This window comes from Alexandromys fortis, unplaced genomic scaffold (assembly GCF_014885135.2).
Source record: "Alexandromys fortis isolate MF-2015 unplaced genomic scaffold, M_Fortis_MF-2015_v1.1 scaffold_20, whole genome shotgun sequence".
Classification (NCBI taxonomy): domain Eukaryota; kingdom Metazoa; phylum Chordata; class Mammalia; order Rodentia; family Cricetidae; genus Alexandromys; species Alexandromys fortis.
The window spans coordinates 2,143,753-2,168,063 of record NW_026067903.1 but is presented as its reverse complement, the minus strand read 5'-3'; the positions used below and the strand labels follow the sequence as shown (position 1 = coordinate 2,168,063).

At 42.3% G+C, this 24,311-nt stretch overlaps 1 protein-coding gene across 1 annotated transcript in view; it reads left to right on the top strand.

The window, feature by feature from the left end:
- Positions 1-7,362: 7,362 nt before the first annotated feature.
- Tmem182 (transmembrane protein 182) overlaps positions 7,363-24,311 on the top strand; it is a 37,868-nt gene continuing 20,919 nt past the window's right edge. Inside the window, exons 1-3 of the mRNA XM_050134705.1 lie at positions 7,363-7,621; positions 7,825-7,924; positions 9,362-9,460. Of these exons, the coding sequence (XP_049990662.1) occupies positions 7,490-7,621; positions 7,825-7,924; positions 9,362-9,460 (331 nt within the window). The 5' untranslated portion in view covers positions 7,363-7,489. The remainder of the gene's footprint in view (positions 7,622-7,824; positions 7,925-9,361; positions 9,461-24,311) is intronic.

The following is a 24,311-nucleotide window of genomic DNA, read 5'->3' as shown; positions in this document are numbered from 1 at the left end:
ACTTACCGAAGTAATCCTTTCTAACTTTCCCATTTTGTTTATTATACACACGTGCTTATTTACAGATGATAACGACCTTCCCCTTGTGTCTTCTTCAAAATATAATTTTATACATCTGTATTTGGAGTTTGACTTTAGTTTGGTGATGAGGTGAAAGACAATTCAGATTGTCCAAATAAGATATATAAAGCATACTTAAAAAGAATTTGAGTTTTTTTTTTTTTTTTTTTTTAGCAAGTATGAAGTCTGCCTAGGCTATGTGAGATCCTGTATTAAGAAAGCAGAACAAGAAATAAAAGACATAACTAGATAATGCATTTGGCAGCTTCGTAGACCAAAGATAGGCAGTGGCATTTATCAGTTGTTGTCCTCAAGCTCCAGTGAGATTCCTTCTTGCCCTCCTGTGGTGCTGTAGCTGGTACCCATCCCTTTCACCTTTGTAGAATGGTGTGGTGGTAAACGTGGCCAACAGGTGGCGCTGTGGGCGACTGCCTGAGCCAGGGTGTGCACCTAGCTTGCTTCACCCAAGTGCGGCCGCCTTGAGAGCAGAGCCTATAGTGATGCTTAGACTCCAGTGGCTTTCAGTAGCACCGTGCAGGCCACACAATTTACTGACATGATAGCTATTTTCCCAGTCAGCTCCCAGCCTCCAATTATGCCCAGAAAGTAGATCCAAGCTATTTCCACAGGCATCCAGTTGGTGGCTTCCCAGTGAGTTTGTCACTGCTCCTGATGACTGAAATATGCAAGAGAAAGACAATGAATGAATAAATGAATGACAACCAAACAAATTATGTTTTAATCCGAAAGAAGAAATAGAAATAGAATATAAATTATAAATGTTTTAATCTGAAAGAAGAAAAAGAAATAGAATATAGTTGTCTATGTAGCAAGTTCAAGGAAATCTGTAAAAACACTGCCCTAAAACTAACAAAGTGAGTGAGGTAAAGTTGCAGAGCACTGCATGCAGCTTTAGACATGGGTGCAATCGGAGCTCAAAACCACAGTGACAACTGGGTAGAGAGAAAGTGACAAAAACAGGCACTTCATGGGAGTGCATCACAGACAGCAAATGTTCAGCTTTGCTGCTGCTCCTCGCAAAATTGGCAGTTTCGATGTTCGTAGCTGCTCATGTGATGATTATTGTTCTGGGTGGTTTGTGTGTCAACTTGACACAGCTGGAGTCATCAGAGAGGAGGCGCTTCACTGGGGAAATGTTTCCTTGAGATCCAGCTGTAAGGCATTTTATCAATTAGTGATCAATAGGGGAGGGCCCAGCCCTTTCTGGGTGGTGCCATGCCTGGGCTGGAGGTCCTGGGTTTTATTAAAAAAAAAAAAAAAAAAAAAAAAAGTAGGCTGAGCAAATTCCATGGGAAGCAAGCCAATATGCAGGACCTCTCCATGGCTTCTGAATCAGCTTCTGCCTCCAGGATCCTGCCTTGTTTGAGATCCTGTCCTGACTTCCTTCAGTGATGAGCAGCAAGGCTGAAGTGTGAGCCTGACAAACCTTTTCCTCCTAGCCTTTTTTTTTTTTTTTCAGTCGTGGTGTTTTGTCACAGCAATAGAAGCCCTAACTAACACAACTATACACTTTATAGCTGTGAAAGATGAGGCGATGTCCCTCATCCTGTCAGGAAGAAAGCTGACTTCCTGTTTAGGAGAGGATCCTGCATCCCCATGACAGTAAGCTGCTCAGCTGTGAGCCATCCATGGCATGCATAGCACCCACCGGAGGCTGCTGCATCACTGACAAGCCATGTGGAGGGATGCAGTACAAACAGAAGCGTTCATTCTGCTGGCTGCGCTGTGAAGAAGTCTCTTTTATCTCTGCCCCTGTGGTTTCATGTTTTCTGCTGCCACCTATGAAGTTATAGCAGGCTAGTTTTAATTGATTTTCTTTTATTTTTTTGAGGCAGGATCTCCTGTAGCCCAGACTGGCCACTAACTCATCATTCTCCTGTTTTTACTTCTCAGGTATTAGGAAGGGAGACACTACCAGACCAGGATTTCTAACCTAGTTTTTAGTAATTATATGATCAAATTAAAGAGACTCCAGGCATCCGTACACTGAGCCCTGCAAAATGTTGGAAAGAAATAATTTAAAAGCCAAAATAAATAACGTATGTAGGATTATGATGACAGAAGATTGAACATTATAATAGCCATTCTTCAGTTTTTGAAGTTTTTTTAATTATTTGCCTCTGTGTGTATGAACACATGAGTTTAAGTACCCGTGGATCCCATACGAAGAGGGTCAGATTCCCTGGAGCTGGAGTTTTAGTCAGTTGAGAACCTTCTGTCATGGGTACTGGAAAACAAACTTGCTCCCTCTCAAAAACTAGTTCAAGCTGTTAAAGGACGAGCAGTCCCTCCAACACCTACAGTAGCCATTATTGTTTAGGGCATACCACATCGACAACTTGTTTTTATTAAAGTTGAAAAGATTTTATCTAGATTTGGCAGGATCTGCCACTGTGCTGGTGGGTGTGCAGAGTGGCAAAACCAGCTTGGAAAGAAATTTGAAATTTCTTAAGAAGTTCAAGTTACACTATCCTTCTAGAGCATTTGGCTCTGAAGGGACACTGGCCACTTGAGCACGTGGCTCTGGCAGGCTTTGCCCTTCTCCTCATTCCCATTGCCTTGCTGAAAACCATTCGATTACACTCCTAAAGCTAGCCACCAAGCTACTCCCTTATTTGGCCAATTCCTCCTCCCAAGACTGACTATCAAGATCTAGCTATCAAATGCAAAATCCAAGAATCAGAAGCCCCCTTTGACTTTCCTAATTAACATGCCCAGTTAAAATTAAACTCACCTTAAAAGAGTTTCCTTTTTTACCTTTATAAACCACCTTTTTCCTATGAGCCACACCTGTCTCCTATCTATCCAGAGGTGATTCTTTGTCTACTCCCCCTATGACAAACAATCCTTTATCCCTCTCCATTGCCCTTTTTCTCTCCTCTCCCTTGTTTCCGTCCTCTTCTCCCTCTTCCTCTGTCTCCCATCTTTGTCCCTTATCTCTGCCTTTTGTGGAGCAAATAAATCTTCTTTGTGCTGAGAATATGCTCGTAGGCTATCTTGAACTGACATCAGGGTTCCCTACACTTACCTCATGGCATACTACTATACCTTAATGTGTTTACTTTATCAAGGTGTGCACACAAGAGTGCGCACATAAACAAGGCTTCATGTAAACACATGTCCATACAATCCTTATCTGTAGTAGGTCTATATTGGAAGCAACCGAACTATCCATCAGCAAGTGAATGGATGAACAAAGGTTGTAGACCTGTAAAACTGAGTGTGGTTAACAATAAAAATCATCAACTCTGAATTCCTATAACAGCATGGATGTGTCAACATAGTGATACTGAGTAAAGAAGCCAGCTCAAAAAGAATACATGTTCTCTGCTTCCGTTCCTTTAAACAACAACAACAACAAAATCAAACAAAAAACCAGAGGGCTTCTGGACTCTGCTCCAGCACATTAAGAGCTTGGAAGTTCCATTTTCATTCCTGCAACAAAAGGAGGAAACAGGTGCAGTGAAGATAGGCAGCTTCTGCAGCTTCATCAGAGAAGTGTGTCACAGGGCAATCCACCACCTGGAAATCTCGAGAAAGCCTGACAGCTTTGCAGCCAGGCTTTGTGGGAACAGAAGCTGCTGCAGTGACTGTGTAGCCTGACTACTTCCATGATGATTTGATGAAGCACTGGAGGCTGAACTCAGTCAACTACCTAGGGCCAGTGCGGTTCGGGATCTTGAGGACCTACTGCCACCTCTTTACTAGACCAGCATAATTCCTGTGTGCATTCTAAATACTGACCCTTTAGTTCAGATAAGTGAAGCTCCCAACCCTCTCCAAAGAAGTTTCTTTTTGCAACAAAGATCATTAAAGAAAGCCACATCTGACTAAAATACAGATAACAACGGACCCAATAGTCTATCTATAGCCCAGCTCCTGCTGAGGGGGTCACTGAAGAAAGGGTGTGGAAAGACTTAGGAGCCAGAGGACCAGGGAATCTGCTGTGAGATTGTGTATCCTAGAACTGACAAGAAAGCCCTATGACACCTCATCATACTTCAAAAATATGGCTTCCTGAACAACGACAATCATAACAGATATGCTAACATGGAATGGGGAGTTCTCAGCCCTGGACAAAGAACTATAGGCAACTAAGGGATGCTGAGGGCAGGAGAAATGGTCTTCCCCAAGATGAGAACCCCATAGTCGGCTATCTAACATGAAGTGCCCATCATTAAAATCATGTGCATGTATGTGCAATCAACACTGACTAGACTCAGCAGTTATTCAAGAAGTGGCAGCCAGGAGTTTGAGAGGGATCGCGATAGGGAAACATAGAATGCGTTGGAGGGAAGAAGAGGAATGGGGGGGGGGGATGGTGCAATATTTTAAAAGAAAGAAAGAAAGGAAGGAAGAGAGGGAGGGAGGGAAAGGAAATTAATGAGAGGCAGTGGGGAGGGAGCAAGTATGTATGCAGGGAAGGGGAGCTAGTGCACAGCATATCAATAGTTAAAGGGGAATAATGGAGCTGGAGGTGTTAAACTGGGTAAGGGATGGGAGAGCAGGGTAGAGGATGGAATAGAGAGAGGGACCACTAACACTAAAGGTCTTTCAGGGCAGTGGTGGCACGCACCTTTAATCCCAGCACTCGGGAGGCAGAGGCAGGCGGATCTCTGTGAGTTCGAGACCAGCCTGGTCTACAAGAGCTAGTTCCAGGACAGGCCCCAAAACCACATAGAAACCCTGTCTTGAAAACCAAAAAAAAAAATCAAAGCAGACAAGATCTTTCAAAAAAGGCATTATGACTTTAGAAGCTTCCTAAAATGTACATAAGTATAGAAAGAGTTTAAATAAAATTACCCTATAAAGGGGCAACAATTCCTTTACTACACACAACAGGCTAACAAATAAAAAAAATCCAGTGCCAGGAATGGGTGAGCTATTGGAATAACCCTCAACTCGACGGAGAATAGTATGAATTACTGAAGTGGATATCTAGAACCCTTGCTGGAGTTGTGTTCAAATGTAAAAATCTCCACTGATCCCAGCAAGCAATAGGATGCAATATCCACTGATGACCAGCAGATGGCAGTGCTCAAGTCAAGGCTAATCACTATCAGAAGATGGACAGTTAAGGAACTGCTAAGCGATCCCTTCCAGATTCATGCCTGGTGTTAGAGATGCAGCAAGACAAAACCAGAGCCAGGGGTTTGCCCCTAAAGAGTTTATTTGTTGTTGTTTTATCATAACAGTCAGTGAAGAGTATTTCAAAATGCGTATGATGTGGTCGTGGTAGGACAGGGGAAACCAAGGTCTCCTTGCAAGTACTTAGTCCCATTAATAAAAGAATTTTAAAATTGAATCAGAGAAATAGTCAAGGACAATTTAATTAAAATTTCAGAGGAAAACACTAAAACAAGCAAGCTGAAGTTTTCGGCATCTTCTGGAGCGGGGATGGGGTGTAGAGAAAAACCCTTTTAAGATAGGCATGGAGAAATTGCAAGAAAGCCCAAAGCAGTCTGAAGCCTTAAGCTGGTGTTTGAGAATGATTAAGAAAGGAGAAGGGAAATGATGCTCACACTGAGTTCAGAGGACACCTGACGCCAGGTGAAGGACTTCACTGTGGACACATGGTTAGAAATAGACACCGTCTATTAAAAAGTAAAAAGCACGCCAGAGAATGGAAGCAGAGAATGTGAACACAGGAACCCAGAGAAACATTGGAGCACGAGGCATACAGTCCTTCCCGGACCTTTCCAGGGCACTTCCCTCTTCCCCTTGTATTTTGATGGCTCTCTCATGCATATCCTTTCTTTAAATGAAGCCCAGGGGACAAACTGTCTTTCTCTGCAAACTGATTTCCATCAAATAGTAACTTGAGTTTTTAGACTCCAGTGCCTATTCTACCACAGTGGAGAGGGTGAGGGTATTGCACAAGATGCCTTAACTGTGCCTCTACTGTACCCATTGACATATCTTGCCAGGCTAGTTATTGCTGTAGGTTGCAGGGTTCACAGTAAGGAGTAACAATAGCTGCTTTCTGCTTGGACCCACAGGCCAGCAGGAAACCATGCCAGCTGTTGTTACAAACCTGGCCAAGAACCCATGGCTAGGGAGCTCATGGACGCTAGAGTGAGCTTACTGCTGTTACAAAATGCAAGGAACTACCCTCTGGATTCTTATTTCTATATGAATAGAGGAGCGTATAGCTCTCAGACCACATCAGGGAAGCTTCTTCTTGCAGTAAATGGCCGCTAACACAGAGACCCACAACCAGTTTCAGCGCTGAGAGTAAGTGACTGCAGTGCTCGACCCTAAAGGGAATATCTGTATCACAAACCCCTCCTCCCAAAGCTCGGGGATCACTGAGGAAGAAACCAGTAGGAAGACTGTAAGAGCCGGGGGTGGTGGGTGACTGACTGCAAGGAGACAGTGTCTGTGGACACACTGGGGGGCACTTGTACATATGAACTCTCAGCCACTGGGACAGCGTGCATAATCCTTCAGCAAGGAGAGAGTTTCCTTCCTGTCATGCAAGGATCCCTGTGGTCACATGACCCCACCTGGCTAAGGGAGCATATTGACAGATCAGGCAGCAACTGCAGTGTCTGTGTTTATGTTTACTTGATCACACTTCAACTGGATGTGTGTAAAGTGTAGAGAAGAATCAAAGCAGATATTTGAAGCAGTAATGATCTAAGGATGCTTAAAGGAACAAGTCACTGGCTTAGAAAAAGCAAGACTGGGATTGGTGTAGAGACTATGGTTTAAGGGTGAAAAAAAAATGAAAGGATGCTTATTATCATTAAATTTATTCTTTCAGTTCTGCTGCCATGCCTATAAATGATCTTTTTGATGGCATTTGAACGGATGAGTTATGAACCTAAACCAAGCCTACGTTTCTCCTTCCCTGGATGTCCACAAGTAATGAAGACGTTAATTACAAATCCCATTGTTTTTGAGAGCTCTTTGTGGCTCCTGGGAGTGGTGATCAACATTTTCAGGGGCCTCTCACGTTTCTTGAGGTTGTGGTGCCCATTTTAGCCTAGGAGGGACCTGTTCAGACACTCAAGAGAAGGCCAGAACCCCATGGCTTCCTTGTGGTTCCTTGTTCTCTCCACTTGTATGGATTACCCAACAGGGAGGATGATAATCCCAGCCTGCTCCTGCCTGGTTAGTCTCTTTATAGTCAGTGGAAGGTCAGCTATTTTTTGATCCCCACGGGAGAAGAAAGCTTCTCAATCAGTATCTTAAAATAGCCAGCCATTCTCAGCTGCTGGGTTGGAGCCCCTCCAGGGAGAGCAAAGGGACAGGGTGGAAATGAGACGCCTCCACAGCTCGAGCGAGGACCTGCTCCTGAGGTCTTGCCGACTCAAGAGTGGCATTCTTTCTTTGCTGTTGTTATTGAGAAGTTGATTGTTTACAATTTGTTCTTTTATTTGAAAGGAAACTAGTCAATTGGAAAATGAGACTAAATGTTGCCATTTTCTTTGGGGCCCTCTTCGGAGCCTTGGGGGTTTTGCTGTTTTTGGTCGCTTTTGGATCGGATTATTGGCTTCTTGCGACTGAAGTGGGCAGGTGTTCAGGTGAACAGAATGTGCGTTTCTTCTTCAAAATGTCTTTGTTGAGGGCAGCCTTGGGCACCGTCTTGAAGAGAAGTCGGGGGTGGGGTATCTGTTTCTTCATAGGGAACTCTGTAGGGATCTAGTGGTCATCATTATTGGAGATCACAGGTATTAAGGCATAGCAGACTTGATTATACTCTTGGGGTTGACTGCAGGACTCTTGTTTTCTGTGCAGATAGAGAACATCACTTTCCACCACGAAGGATTCTTCTGGAGGTGCTGGTTCAGTGGCATCGTGGAAGAGAACAACTCCAACATCTGGAAGTTCTGGTACAGTAAGTGCAGCCAGCCTTGTTCTGCCCTCTTTGTCTGAGACAAAAGCAAGCTCTTATTTAGTACCTGTCCCATTCAAGCGGATTGGATTCCTAAATGTGCAGTCTCAGTACGATGTCACCAAAAGGGTCACGAACAGAATCCTTTACAGGAGAAATGTCTCTAGCAATAACTTCTCTTCTTTCATAAAAGGAAGAGTCTGAATACTTATAATAAAACAGGAGTACCTGCTGTCTCTCTGCCCATATTTAAAATATACTGCCTCTAATTAAAAAAAAAAAGCAGATTTTGTCCATGGTAGTTTCTTTTCAAGTGTCTATTATTGGTATGTATCAAATCAGTGTTTTGGAAACTCATTTGGCTATACACTGAAATTTCAAATACAAAAGCCCAGAAATAGAGGTATTATTTTATATTCATAGCTTAAAAGTTTTTTAATCTTTTTTTTTATAATGAAACTTAATTACCAGTGGTAGCAGATTAAAGCCGCCTTAGTTGGGCTTCACCCAAGTTTGTAGGCAATATCAAGAAATGCTTTCCTTTTATGTCTGTGTTCTTCTAGGGAAATGTAAAGTTCCCCTTTGAAGTCCAGGAACTTGAAGAGTATGGTGCTTTCCTTGAACTCTGCTTCTTCTGCTGTATTTATCTTCGAGAAACAATTCATTGGCTATAACTAGCAGCCTCTTTATTATCTTCCAAATGAAAGAACTAGTCAGCCTAAAGTCAGCCTAAAGCCTAGGGAGGGATTATTGTCGTATTTTCGAATCTTCCTGTCACCCCCTTGCTCTTTTGGTGTCCTGCAACTTGTCACCAGACTGTTTAGGTCTCCGGTGACTTCATACCTTTCTTAGAGAGTCTGTCATCTTGACCCCTGTTAGAATACAGACTCAGACTTTGAAATCTAAATACACATGGAACAAATTGACGCTTTCATAGGCTTTAAAAAAAGTGATTCTTGTGGTTTCCTCCAATGCTGATATTTTGTTTGAATTCTTAATTTTAATGTTCCATCATCTGTATCCTGTATCGTTTCCCTAACATTAGGGGTGTAGAGGAGATTCTCTGTTCGTCTGAACTAGTCAAGGTCAAACCTAACTTTACTACATTTCTGAGACAACCGTGTTTTAATATCTCCTGTGTGCCAGGCATCGAGTTGGTAGAAAGAATCTATGAAAACAGGTACAGCACTTTGCCTGTAGTCTAGGTCTCGTGGGAACTTGTGTTCCTCCCATTGAATTCTAGTTGTTTTTGAAAACTCTCCTTCCAAGTTCCCCATGTTTTCCAGCAGAGTATGCGTCTCTGGCAGCTCTCTGGGCTTGTCGGTAGGTAGCAGTTTTGTTTTGCTTCTGTGTCCCTGGTTCCTGGGCTCCCGTTCCATTAGGCATGAGTCATCTCTGAATCTTCAGTAATGGACAACATTCCTGTGTCTTTCTCCCTAGCCAATCAGCCACCATCCAAGAACTGCACACACGCATACCTGTCTCCGTACCCCTTCCTGAGGGGTGAGCACAACTCTACCTCCTACGATTCTGCTATTAGTAAGTATCCCTGAGCCCTGGCTGCAGAAGTTTTACAAACAATTAAAAATAATATGACATCTGTGATTATACTGCATCATCTATTAACTTGCTAAATATAAAGCATTAATATTTTAACACACCATTTGTACATTTAATTAGAATACAGCTTTGATTTAAAATTGGAGCGATTGTGGTTCACTCAAGATTCAGGCTAATCATTTAAAATGTGGTTTTGAACTGGAAGACAGTGATGTTTACCAGGAAGAGCTGCTTCCTAGATAAGTATTGTAGTATACATCCTACTTAAATTTTCTTCTGTAATTGTTACACATGAAATGTGTTCATAGAAAGTGACTTAATTCTGTTGGGAATGTTTGACCATCAACAGAATTAACTGGAAATCATATTAAAAACATTGTTTTTGATAATCAAATGAAGGATGGGTACCAACTATCGGTACTTGGAAGTGTCAAATGTACTGTTCTGAAAAGGAATCCTAATTTGTGTAATGTTTCGTATTAAATAATATTAACCACAGTTCTATAGAGCAGAACCAATTGCATATCTATCTCTTCCTGTATGCTTGGTGGATTGGTTCCAGAAACTCCCATAGAAATCTAATTCCGAAGGTATTGAAATCTCACATATAGTGTGGTATATGATTTGCTTATAACCTGGTCAGTCTTTATACTTTAGGCCATGTCTAGATTTTTTATAATACCCAATAAATATTCAACTGCTATTTAAATACTTGCAATGCTGTATCATTTATTGACTGACAAGAATAAGATGTGTGGGCATGGTTGATAGGGACATATTGCGTTTCTGAGTATTTACAGCTCACAACTTGAGGAAGTTGGGGCTGATGGAGGATATATATATATAATCTCCTTAATATAACTTAAAATAACTTAGGGTCATTGCATTATTATGGGTATCATCATTATCATTAACAGGTTAAGACCCTTCCGTGAGAGAGGCATTACAGACACTATCTATTCAAACCTTATGCACCTTAAGGAGATACTGGAGAACAGACGGATAAAGTTTCGTCATATGTACAGACTAATTAGGCTGGAGATGGAGAGTATATGCATGCCATGGGATCCCACTGCAGTTATGCTTAGAATTATTATGTAGCACCACGGGTAATTATTGTGCCAGTAATTTGGATCCAGTGACAAAATTATATCCAACTTTTAAAAAAAAAATCACCAAACTCTTGCTTGGCATCCATATGTAACTCTGTATCCACTTTAAGCAATTTTATTGAACACTGAGTAAGAATGGCTAAGTTGAGCAACGATATGTTCTAGAACAGAAATAAGATATACGTTTCATTTCTTCTCGTAATGATGAACAAGAGAATGGCACAGATTTCCTGAACAGCAGCCAACCTGACTTTTGTGTTCGTGTTTCCTAGTTGATGAGACTTGTCTTCCCCAGACCCCAAAGCTATTTTGTAGGCAGCTCTATGTAGCTTCATCATTACCAGGTATTACAGTCATTTTCAGTAAATTGGAGTTATTGTTTATAAAATTTGAAACATCATGGCCTGGAATATTGTTAATATGTGTTTCCACTCACCTGAGTTTTTGGAAGGACGGTTGGTCAGTGTTGACTTGTGTGTGCATAGGGTAGCTGCGCATGCTCGCACAGCGGGTCGTTGGCGGAACTAACCCAAAGACCCAAGTCTCTGACTTCTGTTTCGCTGCAGTTAGATAGAATCATAGTGAAAGAAAGGGTAAGCACAGCTGCCTAGTGTGACGAGCCATGAGACCTCGTTTGGTAGCACTCCTCTGTACTTGGGAGGCAGAGGAACTCGAGACTAGTCTGGATGACACAGCCAGTCCCCATCTCAGAGGAACAAACAGAGAATCAAATGAGCGGCAGTGAGAATGTGTGCTGGCTTCTTCTTCCACTAACATGAACCTGGGTGTACATTTTGGCTCTAGTTCAGTGTTTCCTTTAAATACTTTTTAACTTTCAAAGACATAGTCTGAGAATCATTCATTCTCAAATTTATGTAACAGAACAATTGCCCAAGCTTAGTGAGGTTGGCTTAATTCTCAGCGTTTGAAACAGGCTCGTGAATTTCAAAGTCCATTTAATAGCCTGTTGGAGATCTGCCAAGGTTTAGGTTTTCTGGCTGTTTCATGCTTACAGTCATCCTGGTTCACTTGTTTGTATCATCTGGTGATGATTCAGTTCTGATTGTATTGTTATTTCCCTGCATTGGTGTCCCCTTAGTCTCCGGCACCCCTCCCCATAGCTAAGAGTTTGTTATTATGCTTGGTGTCATCTCTTCCCTCTGCTTCTTCTAGCTCCACACTAGCACAGAGCAGACTAGTCTACTTTATTTTCTGTTTTCATTGTTGTTCATATTGATGTCTCTAGAAATCAGTGCTTCATAGCTGGGAAATGCTTATAATTTTGTGGAGAATTATTACTCTATATCAAACTCACATTTAGAAGTTGGAGGCTCGGCTCGGTGGTAGAGCATATTCCTAGTGTGTACACTCATAGATGAATTGATCAAATACTTTCAGTAATAAACCACTTTCTTTTCAGGTGAAAAAAATTAAAACTGAATAACAGACTTGGTTTTCTTCTTTTTCGTTGTTGCTGGAGCTATACACATTCTAAGCTCACACCCTGCCACAGGGCTACACACGGGCTCCCTTTCCTCCCTCCTTCCTTCCCATCTCTCCCTCCTCTCCTTCCGTCTCATCTCTCTCTGTCCCTCCCTCCTTTAGTCCCTTCCTTCTTTCCTGTCTTCCCTCCTTCTCCTCTGTTTTTATTCTCTCTCTGTGTGTCTGTCTATCTGTATATTACAGGGTTTCTATTTATTTATTATTTTACATATCAATCACAGTTTCTCCTCCCTCTTCTCCTCCCATTCCCTCCCCCCATTTCCCTTCTACCCCCTCCCATCCAGTCCTCTGTCTCCTTTCAGAGGGGGTAAGGCCTCCCATGGGAGTCAACAAAGCATGACATATCAAGTTAAGACAGGACCTCTGCGATAACAGTCAGTGCTCTCACTGCTGAGCCATCTCTCCAGCCCATTTTTACCTAATGGTTTCTCAAAAATTCAAGCATTTGCTGCTGCCTGTAGATGAAAAGTTTATGTAAAGTTTATCATCATTTTAGTAATTCTTCAGATTATAATTCCAAGTCTTTGAGTGGTGGATCAAAATATGGAAACAGATTTTCTTTGTTTCTGCTGTTAGGTTGTGTGGCCAGGTGCCTGCCCACTAGTACTGAACACCAAATGACTTCAGTTAAGGACCTGTGATCGGGACAGAATATGAGGACAGAGCAAGGGGGGCATGTTTAGAAGTGGAAGAGGTGTCCTCAGTTTGAGATAAGATGTATTTGAGTTGATGGTGGAACCATTTGGAAGTAAGTAGCTCGAAATACCGAGTCCGTTCCTAAAATGCACTGATTAGCACAGCAGTTAGTGGTGAGAAAGGCCTGCAGAGAGTTCTGATATTATGAGCAATCTTTCAGAAAATAATCACAGGCAGGGTGTGTAAGTTGTACATAGGGCACGAAGCAAAAAGGACAAACAAGACAAAATGAGGGGCCATCAGAATTGCAGACACATTTGCAGTCAGTGCAGTGCCTTGTTCGAGGGGCCAGCAAGTGGGGCGAGCAAAGGGGCATGATCCTTAATGAAGAAAGCAGAATGAAAGGGGGGCAAGAGGCACGGGAAGGAACTGGATCAGGAGCTAATAATGCAGCTGCTCTAGTGACCATAGCAGCCCCTTTCCACCAAGGGTTCCGCTGTAGATGCCCATCGAGACCGCTGTTTCTGAGCCCTTCTTCCCCTCAACCTGCCTGCCTGCTGATTCCACCCTGGATGCCCAGACCTCTGCTCTACGGTGCATGCTGGCTCGTTGCCCATTCTGGGACTGAACTTGAGGCTCTTTTTCTGGTATTGACCTTCTCACCCCCTCTGGGGGACTCATTTCCAGTTCCTGTACATTTTATCACCTCCTAATCCACCTGAGAGCCAAGTCCCACTCTGTGCTTGCCTTCCTTTTTCTTCTCCCTAGGGACAGTTTAAGAAGCCTTGCCCCTCATAAAAGGCTGGGGCCACAGAGTGCTGGGAATGCAGAGGCCCCCAGGGATTGGTAGGGAATGTGCAGTGGGAAAGTTGAGAGCCCTGCAGTTAGCTAACACCGCGACGTGGAATCGCCACCACAAGAACAGGATGACTGAGGGACTTTACAAAAGCAACCACACACACATAAACTCATTTTACTGTACAGCGTGAAGCAGAATGGTATTTAGAAAGAAATATCCTGGCATTTGGCTCTTTGACCTAGCACAGGAATGAATTCGAGGTATGAATAAGGTAAATGCTTCAAGTGTTTAGGAGACACAGTGGCAAATCCTGGGGATCTAACTCTCTCATCAGGATGTCTCTCCCACCCTCCACTTGTAGATCAACTTTTGGGAGTGTTTATTTATTAATTTTCTGGATGTCAATTATGGATAATTTCCTAAACTTAAGTAATTTAAACACTTCAAACTTACCTAACTAGAAAAAGATCTGTACTGCATAGAATAGAAAGTATATCCAGTCAGTTTCCTCCCATAAGGCCAAGTACATAGAATTTGGAAATATGTTAATGTCAACTTGATTTTCTACTATGCATAAAAGCATCTGGCCCCAAACAGACAGGATCACAGATTCATCATATATTGCAAGGGTTTCTGCAGTACTTGATTAACTGTGGTCTTTCGGTGTAAGCCCTGCCCCCTGCCCCAAATATAGGCTCCCAGTGGTTCTGGTGTGAGTACCACCCCCACAACGCCACACTGAGCTTCTCCACTACCCATCCTTGAAGATAGCATCAGTTCTGCACATCCATGACCCAGCATCAAAGTTGTAGTTAAAAATTATTCTCTGAGAGGAAGCTATTTTGTATTATCTGTGGTTTATTCATGAGTTCCTTGGACTTGAAGGTGATTGCTTTTGGGAGATAAGACTGGAGTCACAGCAGTGTAGCGTGGCTTTCTTTCGGGAGGACAGGCTCAAGGCTCTATGTGTATCTGCAGAAATGGCTGCGGCACTCACAAGTGGAATCCCCTTCTCAAGATGAGTGCACAGCTTGGTTTTTCAATCTTGGCATCTTTGCACTGTGGCCTGGCTGATTCTTTGCTGTAGGGACTCTCCAGCACCTTGCTCAATGGTCTATAATGGGAAGCCTGGCTTCCACCTCCTAGATTCCAGTAGGGACTCCTCACTTGTGACTATTACAAATTGTCTCTAGATATTGACAAGTATCCTGGGCAATGGAGATGGGCTTGGCACACACAAGCACAAAATGTTCCCTGACAAGATCACTGGGGTCTCTTACGCATTCGTTCCCAATACTTCCAGCCCAAGGCATAAGCTTTTTGGAATCATACTTGTTCCTCAATAAAGTAGGAACATTGGTTCCAGGACCAACCCCATGAACATCAACATTCATGGCTACTCAAGTCCTTTATATAAAATCATGTCTTTTTCCCAAAGAAATGAGTACATCATTCCATATTCTTTAAATGATTTCCTAGTGACTTACAGTTCTAATGGATATGACAGCTTTATCAGTAGTCGCTATGCTGCGTTGTCTGGAAAGAATGTCTAGAGTATTTTGTGTCTGCACTGGACATTTATAATTTTGTTCTTATTCATATTCCCTTAAAATTATTGCTTTTTTCCTAAATATTTTGATCCAAGGTTTAATCCTATGCACATCCTATCTGCATGCTGCCTGGTTGCGCGCAGTCCCCAGCCCACCACCACATGGTAATGGCTACTCCCTTTTGTCTTGCAGCCCCAAGGGGAACAGGGAGCTCACCTAGGCCTCTTGTCTTTAAATATCATTGCTTCTGCTCCCAGTTTGAAGCCTTTTCTTTGAAGCCCATATCAAAGTATTAACTGGAACATTTTTTAAAAAATTACTAAGTGTCTACAGTATACCTTGTGCTATTCTGAATGCTTCAGGATAAGCCTGGAATCCTTGCCCTCACACATGTATCCATAAGGCAAAGCTAAATGAGAAACTAAAAACCAAAGTAGAATTATCTAGAACAGAGCTCTGATGGACGTAAACGGTTGTGGAGGTGACTGGGGTGGACAGTTTCTAAGCAATAGGAAAGGGAGGGCTCGGCTGGAATAAGTTCTGTTGGGCAGCTGAAATGTCTCATGGCCTAATTGCCTCCTTTGGGGACTAGATAGAGGCTGTACAGAGAGAATGTCACATAGGGACTGGCATGTGGCCAGCTTCCGTGGGAGTTACAAGCCCAGCTTCTAACTAATGCCCAGTCTCTGGCCCCGTGCTTGAACTAAGAGCAGCTTCTTTTACATACTGGTTTGTCAAACGGCCGTAAAAATAGAAACCACTTCATATGAGTAAAGTGAACAGAGATGCTAGCTTAAGTACTTAGCAAAACAGTTGGCCATATCATTATTCAATGAATGTCAGTTCTTCCTGTGACGCTACCCCTGTTCGGAATTCCCGGAACAGGACACCACCAGGCCAGAGGCACTCGTTGTGGCTTCTCCCTAGTGGAATGTCTCCTGTCCTGTGTCTCACATGTGTGTGTCCACATCAGGCATGTGGTAGAGTTTTCAGATAGAGTAAATTTTTCTTGTCATCACAACCACCATTCTGCCAGTAGCTTCATCATTTAACAGCATGCCGTGTGTCCTGGCTAAAATTTGGCCTTCTTTATCTGGTAATATTGGTTGAAATTCATCCAACAAATGTTTGTTGAGCACATGTTATTATGAGCCAGACATTTTTGTGTAGGTTCTGGTGGTTTTGGAGCAAAGCAACAAGAACAAAAGAAATATTTATCATTCTGGTGCGGGGAGATGTGGTCAGGAGAAAGCCTCTGAGAAAGTTCTCTCTGCGCGGAGATGGGAAGAAAGCCCATGAATGGCCTGTAGCCAGAAAAATGCGTTTCAGAAAAGAGAAACAGGGCCCAGGAAACAGTGTGCCTGATGCACGGAGAACAAGATAGAGCCAGCCGGATGGGAGTGAGTGAAGGCATCATAGAGAGACCAATGCTGGGGGGAGAGGGAGAGTGGGTATGGAGAGGATGCTTGCTTCAGAAGGAGTGGAAGCATAGATCCGACTTACAAGGACTTTGCAGCTCTATAAACAGTTGAAAGACATAACTGAAGTCAGGGCCCTAGTTAGGAAGTTTTCTGTATTTCACAACACTAGGGACAGAATATTAAGATGTGAACATATGTCTAATTCTTGTAGAGTCCTATGTTGATTATTTAACAAACATTACTTTTCTTAAATGAACATCTATCTCATAAGAAGAAAACAAAGCCAAATCAAACATCATCATGAACAACATCAAAAACCTATGTGTGTCTGAAAAGCTATGTAACTTAAAATATCAGTCTGTGATGATGGGTCTTGGTTATATTTTAGAATTTAATTATTTTATTTTTAGAGTTTCATGTAGCTCAGGCTGGCCTCAAACTCCCTACAGAGTCTATGCTCCCACAGGTGATCGTGAGGATAACACAGAGGCTGCCTCTTTCTTTCAACTTGACTTCCTTCTTCATCAGCATCTTCTGCTGGAATAGTGCAAGTCCAGTCCAGGAAACTGACATAGATAGGTAGACTTGGTGTGTCCCTATCATTACTTATCACACAAGTAGATGTGTATGGTGTGATCACCACCCACAATCCCCAGGCAGGATCAGGGCATCCTTATGAGGTTCTTCACCCTGTTACTCCTTCAGTCTTCTATCTCTCACCATCCCAGCCCTTAGCTTTCCCTAATGCTAATGTGCTATATCACTATGTTTTATCAATTCAGTATTATTAAAGGGAGTGATATAGTATATAACCTTACACTTGCTTCATTTATTTAATGCTCATGCCCTTGACATCCCTCAAGTTATTGTATGCATCAATAGTTCACTACCTTTGGTTGCTAAGTACTTTGTTTATTCAATACCCAACTTCAAAGCATTTGAGATTTTTGAGTTTGGGTGACTAAAAATAATGTGTATTATTTTGCACATATGAACACTTTTAACCCAATAGTACAATGACCACACCGTAAGTGAAAGTTTATATATATTTTTAAAAAATTTGTTTTGACTGTAGAGATTCAGAATCCTGTCCAGGCTGGCCTCAAACTCAACATTATTTGGTCCCAGCCTCTCCAGTGCCATGATCTCAGGTGCACACCACAGCTGGTGGGTGTTCAGATGTCTCAGAAGCTACCAAACTCTTTGCCTGTACAGCTGTACCATTTCACAAGCTCAGAAGCAGTGTGGGATGAAACAGGGTATCTACATGCTCATCAACACTTTGTCACTAGTTTTGACTTTGAACATTCTAATAGCCACAGAATCCTTTCTGTCCCTAACCGTTGTGTGCACAGTGTTCCATATGCTGGGGTGCACTGCCCACAAGTCCTCAGTAGTCAGCTGTCTCTGTGTTTTTCCCCATTTCCCGCTGCATTATTTGCCTTTTGCCATTGGATGTTGGAACTATTTTTATTGTCTTAAATATGAATTATTATATAGACCTTTATAAATATTTTCCATTGTTTTAATGGGGTTTATAGGAACATCTGTATAAGTGATAGATTTTGATGAAGGTTATGTTATTGATTTAATTTCAAAGACCATGCTTCTAGCGTCATGTTTAAGGGCTGTTCCCCAGTCTTTAGGTCTTGAAGAACTTCGTGTTTTCTTTTAATAGTAGAATATTTACAAACTTGCAATTAAGTCATCATACATTTTGAGCTGATGTCTGGGTGCTATGTGGGGCTGATTATTTGACAGTGTGTCAACAATTGTTTCAGTTCTCTTTGTTAAGAATGCTGTAGAGTTGTTTCATATTTATAGAAAAATGAGTGGAAAGTACAGAATTTCTCTTTCTTCATCTACACAATATTTCCTTTTACTTTATTTCAAAGCAAAGCATGTTTGTTATATACATCATTAGTAATTAAAACATATAATTTTCACTAAGGTTTGCTTTTTATGTTTATGTATTCTGTGAGGTTGATCAAATTATTATGACGCACACCATCATTATGGTGTGACATAGTTGTTTTACAGTTCTGTAAACTCCTTGTGCTTTGTGTACTAACTCCTGTATCCCGGAATCCCAACACAGACATTTACTGTAGACTTATTTATACTAGTATTAAACTTTCTTTTTATTTATATGTATGCATTGTAAATATGCCACATAAACATGTGTTTGCACCCTTGCAGAGACAAGAAAAGGAAGTAGGATCCCATGGAGCTAAGTTTACAGGTGGTTGTGACCGACTCAACAAAGGGGCTGGGAACTAAACTTGGGTTTTCAGGAGGAACAGCAAGCACGCCTAACTATTGAGCTTTGTTTTGGCCCATAGTGGCTTTCAACTGACCTGTTTGTATACCTTAATGGTCATTCCTCAATATCTAAAAGAAATACGTTGTCATAGCCAATTGTGAAACTGGCTTAGGTGTGAGGTGGAAAACTTTAGTGTCTTTATATTCCTTTACCATGGCAATGACAACTGTCTCTCAAGTTTTACATATACTAAGAGTCACAGGCAATAAGTTACTTTAAAAATTATTTATCATCAAACATGACTTAGAAAACTCAAGAGGAGAAATAATAGGTATTGTACTCGTTTATATTTTTATGATTGGTCTTTTTTTTTTGGTAGAGCACTGTTGCTTTATTTTTATTTAGAAGATTCCCTTTGTGTTTTTAAGCAGTTCTGCTGGTGACAGATTTTACTATTTTTAGTTATCTGATAGTGTTGTGGTGTCTCTCTCATTGCCTAATGTGGTCGTCATTCTGGGTGTTAAGTCTGAAGTTCACAGCTCTTACCTTTCAGGGTTTGAAGGACATGCCCAGGGCTCTGATAAATTCAGTGCTGCCATTTATCTGGCTGTGTAAGGAGCTATCCTCCTTAACCGTTTGGGTATGCTTTTCTTTGCCTCCTGCCAAGCGCCAAAAGTTTGATGCATTTGCTGCTGCTCGTACAGTTTCTCTGTGAATCTCTTTGGCTTTATGCTGCTTGGGCTTTGCCTGGCTACTTTGATCTGTACATTTACATCTTCTGGTGACTTCGAAACTTTCAGCAATCATTTCTTTGAATGTCTTTTCCGTCCTGGTCTTATTTAATTTAACCTTCGAGACACAGAAGACATAGAGCCTTCATATTTTGTCATAATTCTACAGCTCTTTTAGCCTCTGATCATCTCTGTAAGTCTATCTCCAGTCTTGTGCAGATAAGAGGATTTCTGTTACTGCATTCAAAGTGTGTATTCTTTCCTCTCTTCCTCCTGATATTTAACACATTTGTTAGTTGTTCTTGTTTCAGTTATTTGAGATAACTTAGTTTTCATTTAAAAATGCTCATTGTACCTTCCAGTTTTTATTTGGTTCAGGGATTTTCAAATTTGTTCCTGAAGTGTTTCCATAACAACAGCTTCAAAGCCTTCATCAGATAACAAGCCTCTGCACCGTGGCCTTGGTGTCTGAGGACTCTGCTTTTCATTAATGTCACAATTTTTCTGATCGTCGCTTTACTGAAGATGTTTAAGTAGGAACTGAATCAATTAGTGATTGGGCTATTATATAATCATGTACCTGTTTAAAATTGTAACTTAAACCAGTTTTTCTTGATGCTACTCATGGAGGTGGCTCTAAGTGTCTCCCTCCATAACCTGTGACAGCTGTATGTGTATGTGCCTTGTTCCGATGACAGATAGTGAGGGTCTGAGCTCACATTTGCTTCCTCTGATGCTGTCCTGCTGAATCAGGCCACATTACAATGACATCCGTAGCCTTCACACACAAGGGCAGGGCTTGGGAAAAGTGGGAGCAGGATGGTGAATGCTCTGCCTCTCCAGGAGCCTCCTCTAACTCCATCCTGGGAGGAAAGGTTTGGCTTCATCTCTGCTTCTGTTGGTGAGAAGTCCTGGCACCCCACATGCTCTCCACTGTTATCCTGCAGGGTGGTCTCACTGCCGTTTGGAGGGCATAAATGTCCAGACTTCTCGGACACTGAGTGGACGAGCTAAGATAACCTCTCTCCCATGCTGTTTGGTGGAAGTGCTTCTTGAGCTTCTCTGCTTTTCCTCTCGCATTTGGCCAGAGTCAAAGGCCTGTTTTGGATGAGATGCACAATTGATTGTCTAGTCTTTTCAGCTTTCACCTATCTGTGCTCCTTCTTAATTCCAATTCTTGGACACACAGGACAACGAGAAAGCCCTGGCGACCCATCACTGTGCTGCTCCTTGAATCCAAAGGTCCCTAGCTTGCTTGTTTTCTGCTGTCCAACTTTGTGTGTCTTTCTAACACTCATTTTATGTGTGATATCCAGGCTGTTTAGTTGTGCTTGGCAGAAAGAATGAAACAAGTGTGTTTACTCATCTTCCTGGAGCCAGAAGGTCTCTCTAGTTGGTTATATTGTGCGGAGACAGCTGGCAGGATTTACTGATGGATTAGATGTGGGGTGTGACAGAGAGGACACTGAATGATAACTCTTTTTTGTCCTTAGCAACTAGGAAGGTGGAGATACAAGTGCTGGAGATGAGGAAGGCTGGGCAGGCTTTGCAAGCATTTGAGCATGCTAAATGAGTGTTATGTCAGCTTTGGGATTGGAGTCTGGGGTTGAAGGCAGGAAATGCCTATTTAGCAATCACTCCATGGAGGTAGCTTTAAAGCTTCAAAATAAGAGGAAGCTCTTTGTAAAATGAGGACAGAGGGACAGGTCAGTGCAGGGACAACCCCAAGATATTCCTTGATGAAATCAGAGTGAGTAGCAAGGACCAGCCCAGGGAACTGACAGTGGACACCGTGGAGCTTAGCATCTTGTGGGCAACGGCAAAGACTGTTTAGTGAAATGTCTTATAGCTTGTAATTTTCTTAGGCAGGCCCACTATTCTAAGTGGACTCAGCCCAGAGACCCAGTTCTGGTGGTTCTAATGAGCCACCAACAGCCACCGAGTCCCCAAAGGCCAATGGAGAAGATGAAGCCAGGAAAGTAGTTTCTTCTTAGTGTAGGAGAAAAGCAGCAGAGTCAAGACGAAGTCCATCTTTCTGAAGGACTAACTAAGTTCTGGGGTGATGTTGGGAGGGTCAGGGGCTGGCAGAGCTGGTCATCTTGGTTAGACAACAGTCTGCCTGATTGTGATGCCAGGGTGGGGCAGAGGGTGGCTTGCTTCAGTAAGAAAGTCACAGCTACCTGGTGAGGAGTTTTGATTTGTCACAGGATATGTAGCTATCAATTCATGTCACTGTAGGACAGAGTGACTCAAAGAAAAGAACCAGCCAGCCAGGCAGGATGGAGATGCCTGGCCTCCAGGTTCAGGGCAATCACTGGAGGCTCTGCATACTGCCCATGATCTGGATCAGGACATCAGAAAAGTGGCAATTGAAACTGCTGATTATAATGAAACATCAAGTTTTGGAAATAACTTAATCTTATTGGCCTTGAAGGTAGAGGATTATCATCTTTAATGCACACTCCTTAGGTGGCTAACATGCCTATATGCCTAGGTGCACAGGACTCTGCCTCGGAGTCTAAGGGGGCAAAAGAGACAGACACAGGGTGGAGACAGAAAAGCATGGCTGCCCATTGTGGGTCACTTGGCTCCAATGAAGAGTTAGTGCTTTTTATAAGGAATGGCCTTCGAGCCGCTAAGTCCTTATTGTAGTTTCACAAAACATAATAAACATGAGTACTGCTGGGATTCCAGGGCCAACATTAGGAACTTGACCCTGAAATTAGCAAAAATGCCGAGAGCGAAAAACGTCAAAGTGACACCGTCTGACTTTTTTAGTAGTCAGTTACTTAAGCTCTTCTTTATTTGATCTGCTTATAGAAGCCTGTTAGCATTGGTAATGTATAAAAAGTCACCACAACAAGTTTTTAGTTTTTATTTTGAAAACTTTCTTGATATATATATATATAATTTGTTTTTCAAGACAGGGTTTCTTTGTGGAGCCCCATCTGTCCTGGAACTCACTCTGTAGACCAAGCTGGCCTCAAACTCCCAAAGATCTGTCTGCCTCTGCCTCCCAAGTGCTGGGTGGGATTAAAGACCTCTGTTTCCTTTCCAATTATAATTCTATACAGCAGTGGGAACAAGGAAAAAGCATGAAGCTAACATTCCATGCAATGCTCATGCCAGCCCACCGCTGTGCCTCTGTGTGTTGCATACGAGGCTTGATTGCCTTAAGGTAGCACTTGAAACAGCCATTTGGAAACCAAAGAAATAAGGATTAAAATTTTCCCTCCAATGATGTTGCTGAATTATTAACTTCTTCCATTCCCGTTACTTGCTTCATAGTCAATACCAACACAAACAAGTTCTACTTCCCAAAAGATTAGGTAATTGGTAACTTTGTTCCAAGAATGAATGAAAGTGGCTTAAGAACATAGATTCAGCTTGTTCTGGACACTGTGTTATACCCTAGAAGGGGATTGCATGCACATTTATAGAATTAAAGAAAGTAATAAATCAAGGCACTTATCAAATAGATCAACAGGATCAATTGGATAATAAGGTTATAGAAGAATTCAGGTTTCAGATAATAATAGTGACATTGTTAACTTTTGGATTGGTGAAAACTAATGATCTGCTAAATGTATATATTAAAAATGGTTTTTACATAATAGTAGAGAGAGTGTTAGATTAGATACAGAGGCAGGCAATATATGGCTACTATGGAAAGTCCATGGAAGATTTGGCTACCCATCTGTGGTATTCTAACTCTCCACAGTCTGAGGCATCTTTAGAAACTTCATTGTGGGTGTGGCTCAAAAAATAGGAAACTTCAGTTTTCTATAGCATTGTAAGGAAGACCATTGGTGTGTTCCTCATACTGATGTAGACTTTCAAACAAAACATGCTAATTCATTTAGAAGATTCAAGAAGGTCTCAAGTTTTCCCTCTTAGTTTTGGAGTAGTGAGTCAGTGTCTCTCTGTCTTCACAGTTAGTTTGGGGGCGCTGAGAGGAAAATGAAGCTGAGATATAAAAACATGTATTTAATAATGGCCTTGCCTTATCTAGAGTGGGTTTTCAAGTATTTTTCAAGTCCTTGCCTTTCAAGTCCGTCCATGGCAAAGGCTATGTCTGCATCCAGTCTTTTGCTTTAGTGCTTTTTGTTCATGGCCTGCGGGATATTTTTGGAAGTCAGCTTGTTAATTTGTTTCCAGAGCAGCAACAGTTGTTCCACCATCAGAGGGTGTTTGCTCTAACAGCTCCTGTTGTCCCGCAGCTAGGGAAGGAAGCCTTCCAAGACTGTGTCCTTTTGCAGCAGCTGAGTGCGTTAGGCAAGCTCCCCTGCAAAAGTGCGGGGAGAAGCTGGGGGAGCCCTGGGCTGGATCTTTGCAGTGGTTTCCTCAGTAGAGACGAGCAGTTGGAGACAGCTGCTTCTTCCCAGTAGAGATTTGGGGATTGTGTGCATACAGATCTTTACAAAGGGGTGTGTTGACAGTGAACTTGCTGGGACTCAATAAAGAACAGCTGGGGGTGACCGCTGAGGGTGCTGCTTCAACCTCTTTATGAGAAGAAACAGGAGACCAGGGAGGCTGACTACTGAAGAGCACACGACAGGTAGCGTCAGGACAGCCAGTGAGAAAGAGGAGAGTGAGCCAAAGCTACCACCGCGTATTTCCATTGCATCCCTTGGGCTCCATACCGCAAAGGGGGCAGATAGATTCTTGGCAGGTTCTTCTGATTGAGGTTCGTAAATGCTGACTTTGAAGTCCAGGAGCATGCCTCTTACTCAGTGGGGTAAGTATGAATCTGTACGTTCACTGCAGGGGTCACAGCGAAGCCTTTCTTTGGTCCCTTGAAGGTTTGCTGATATG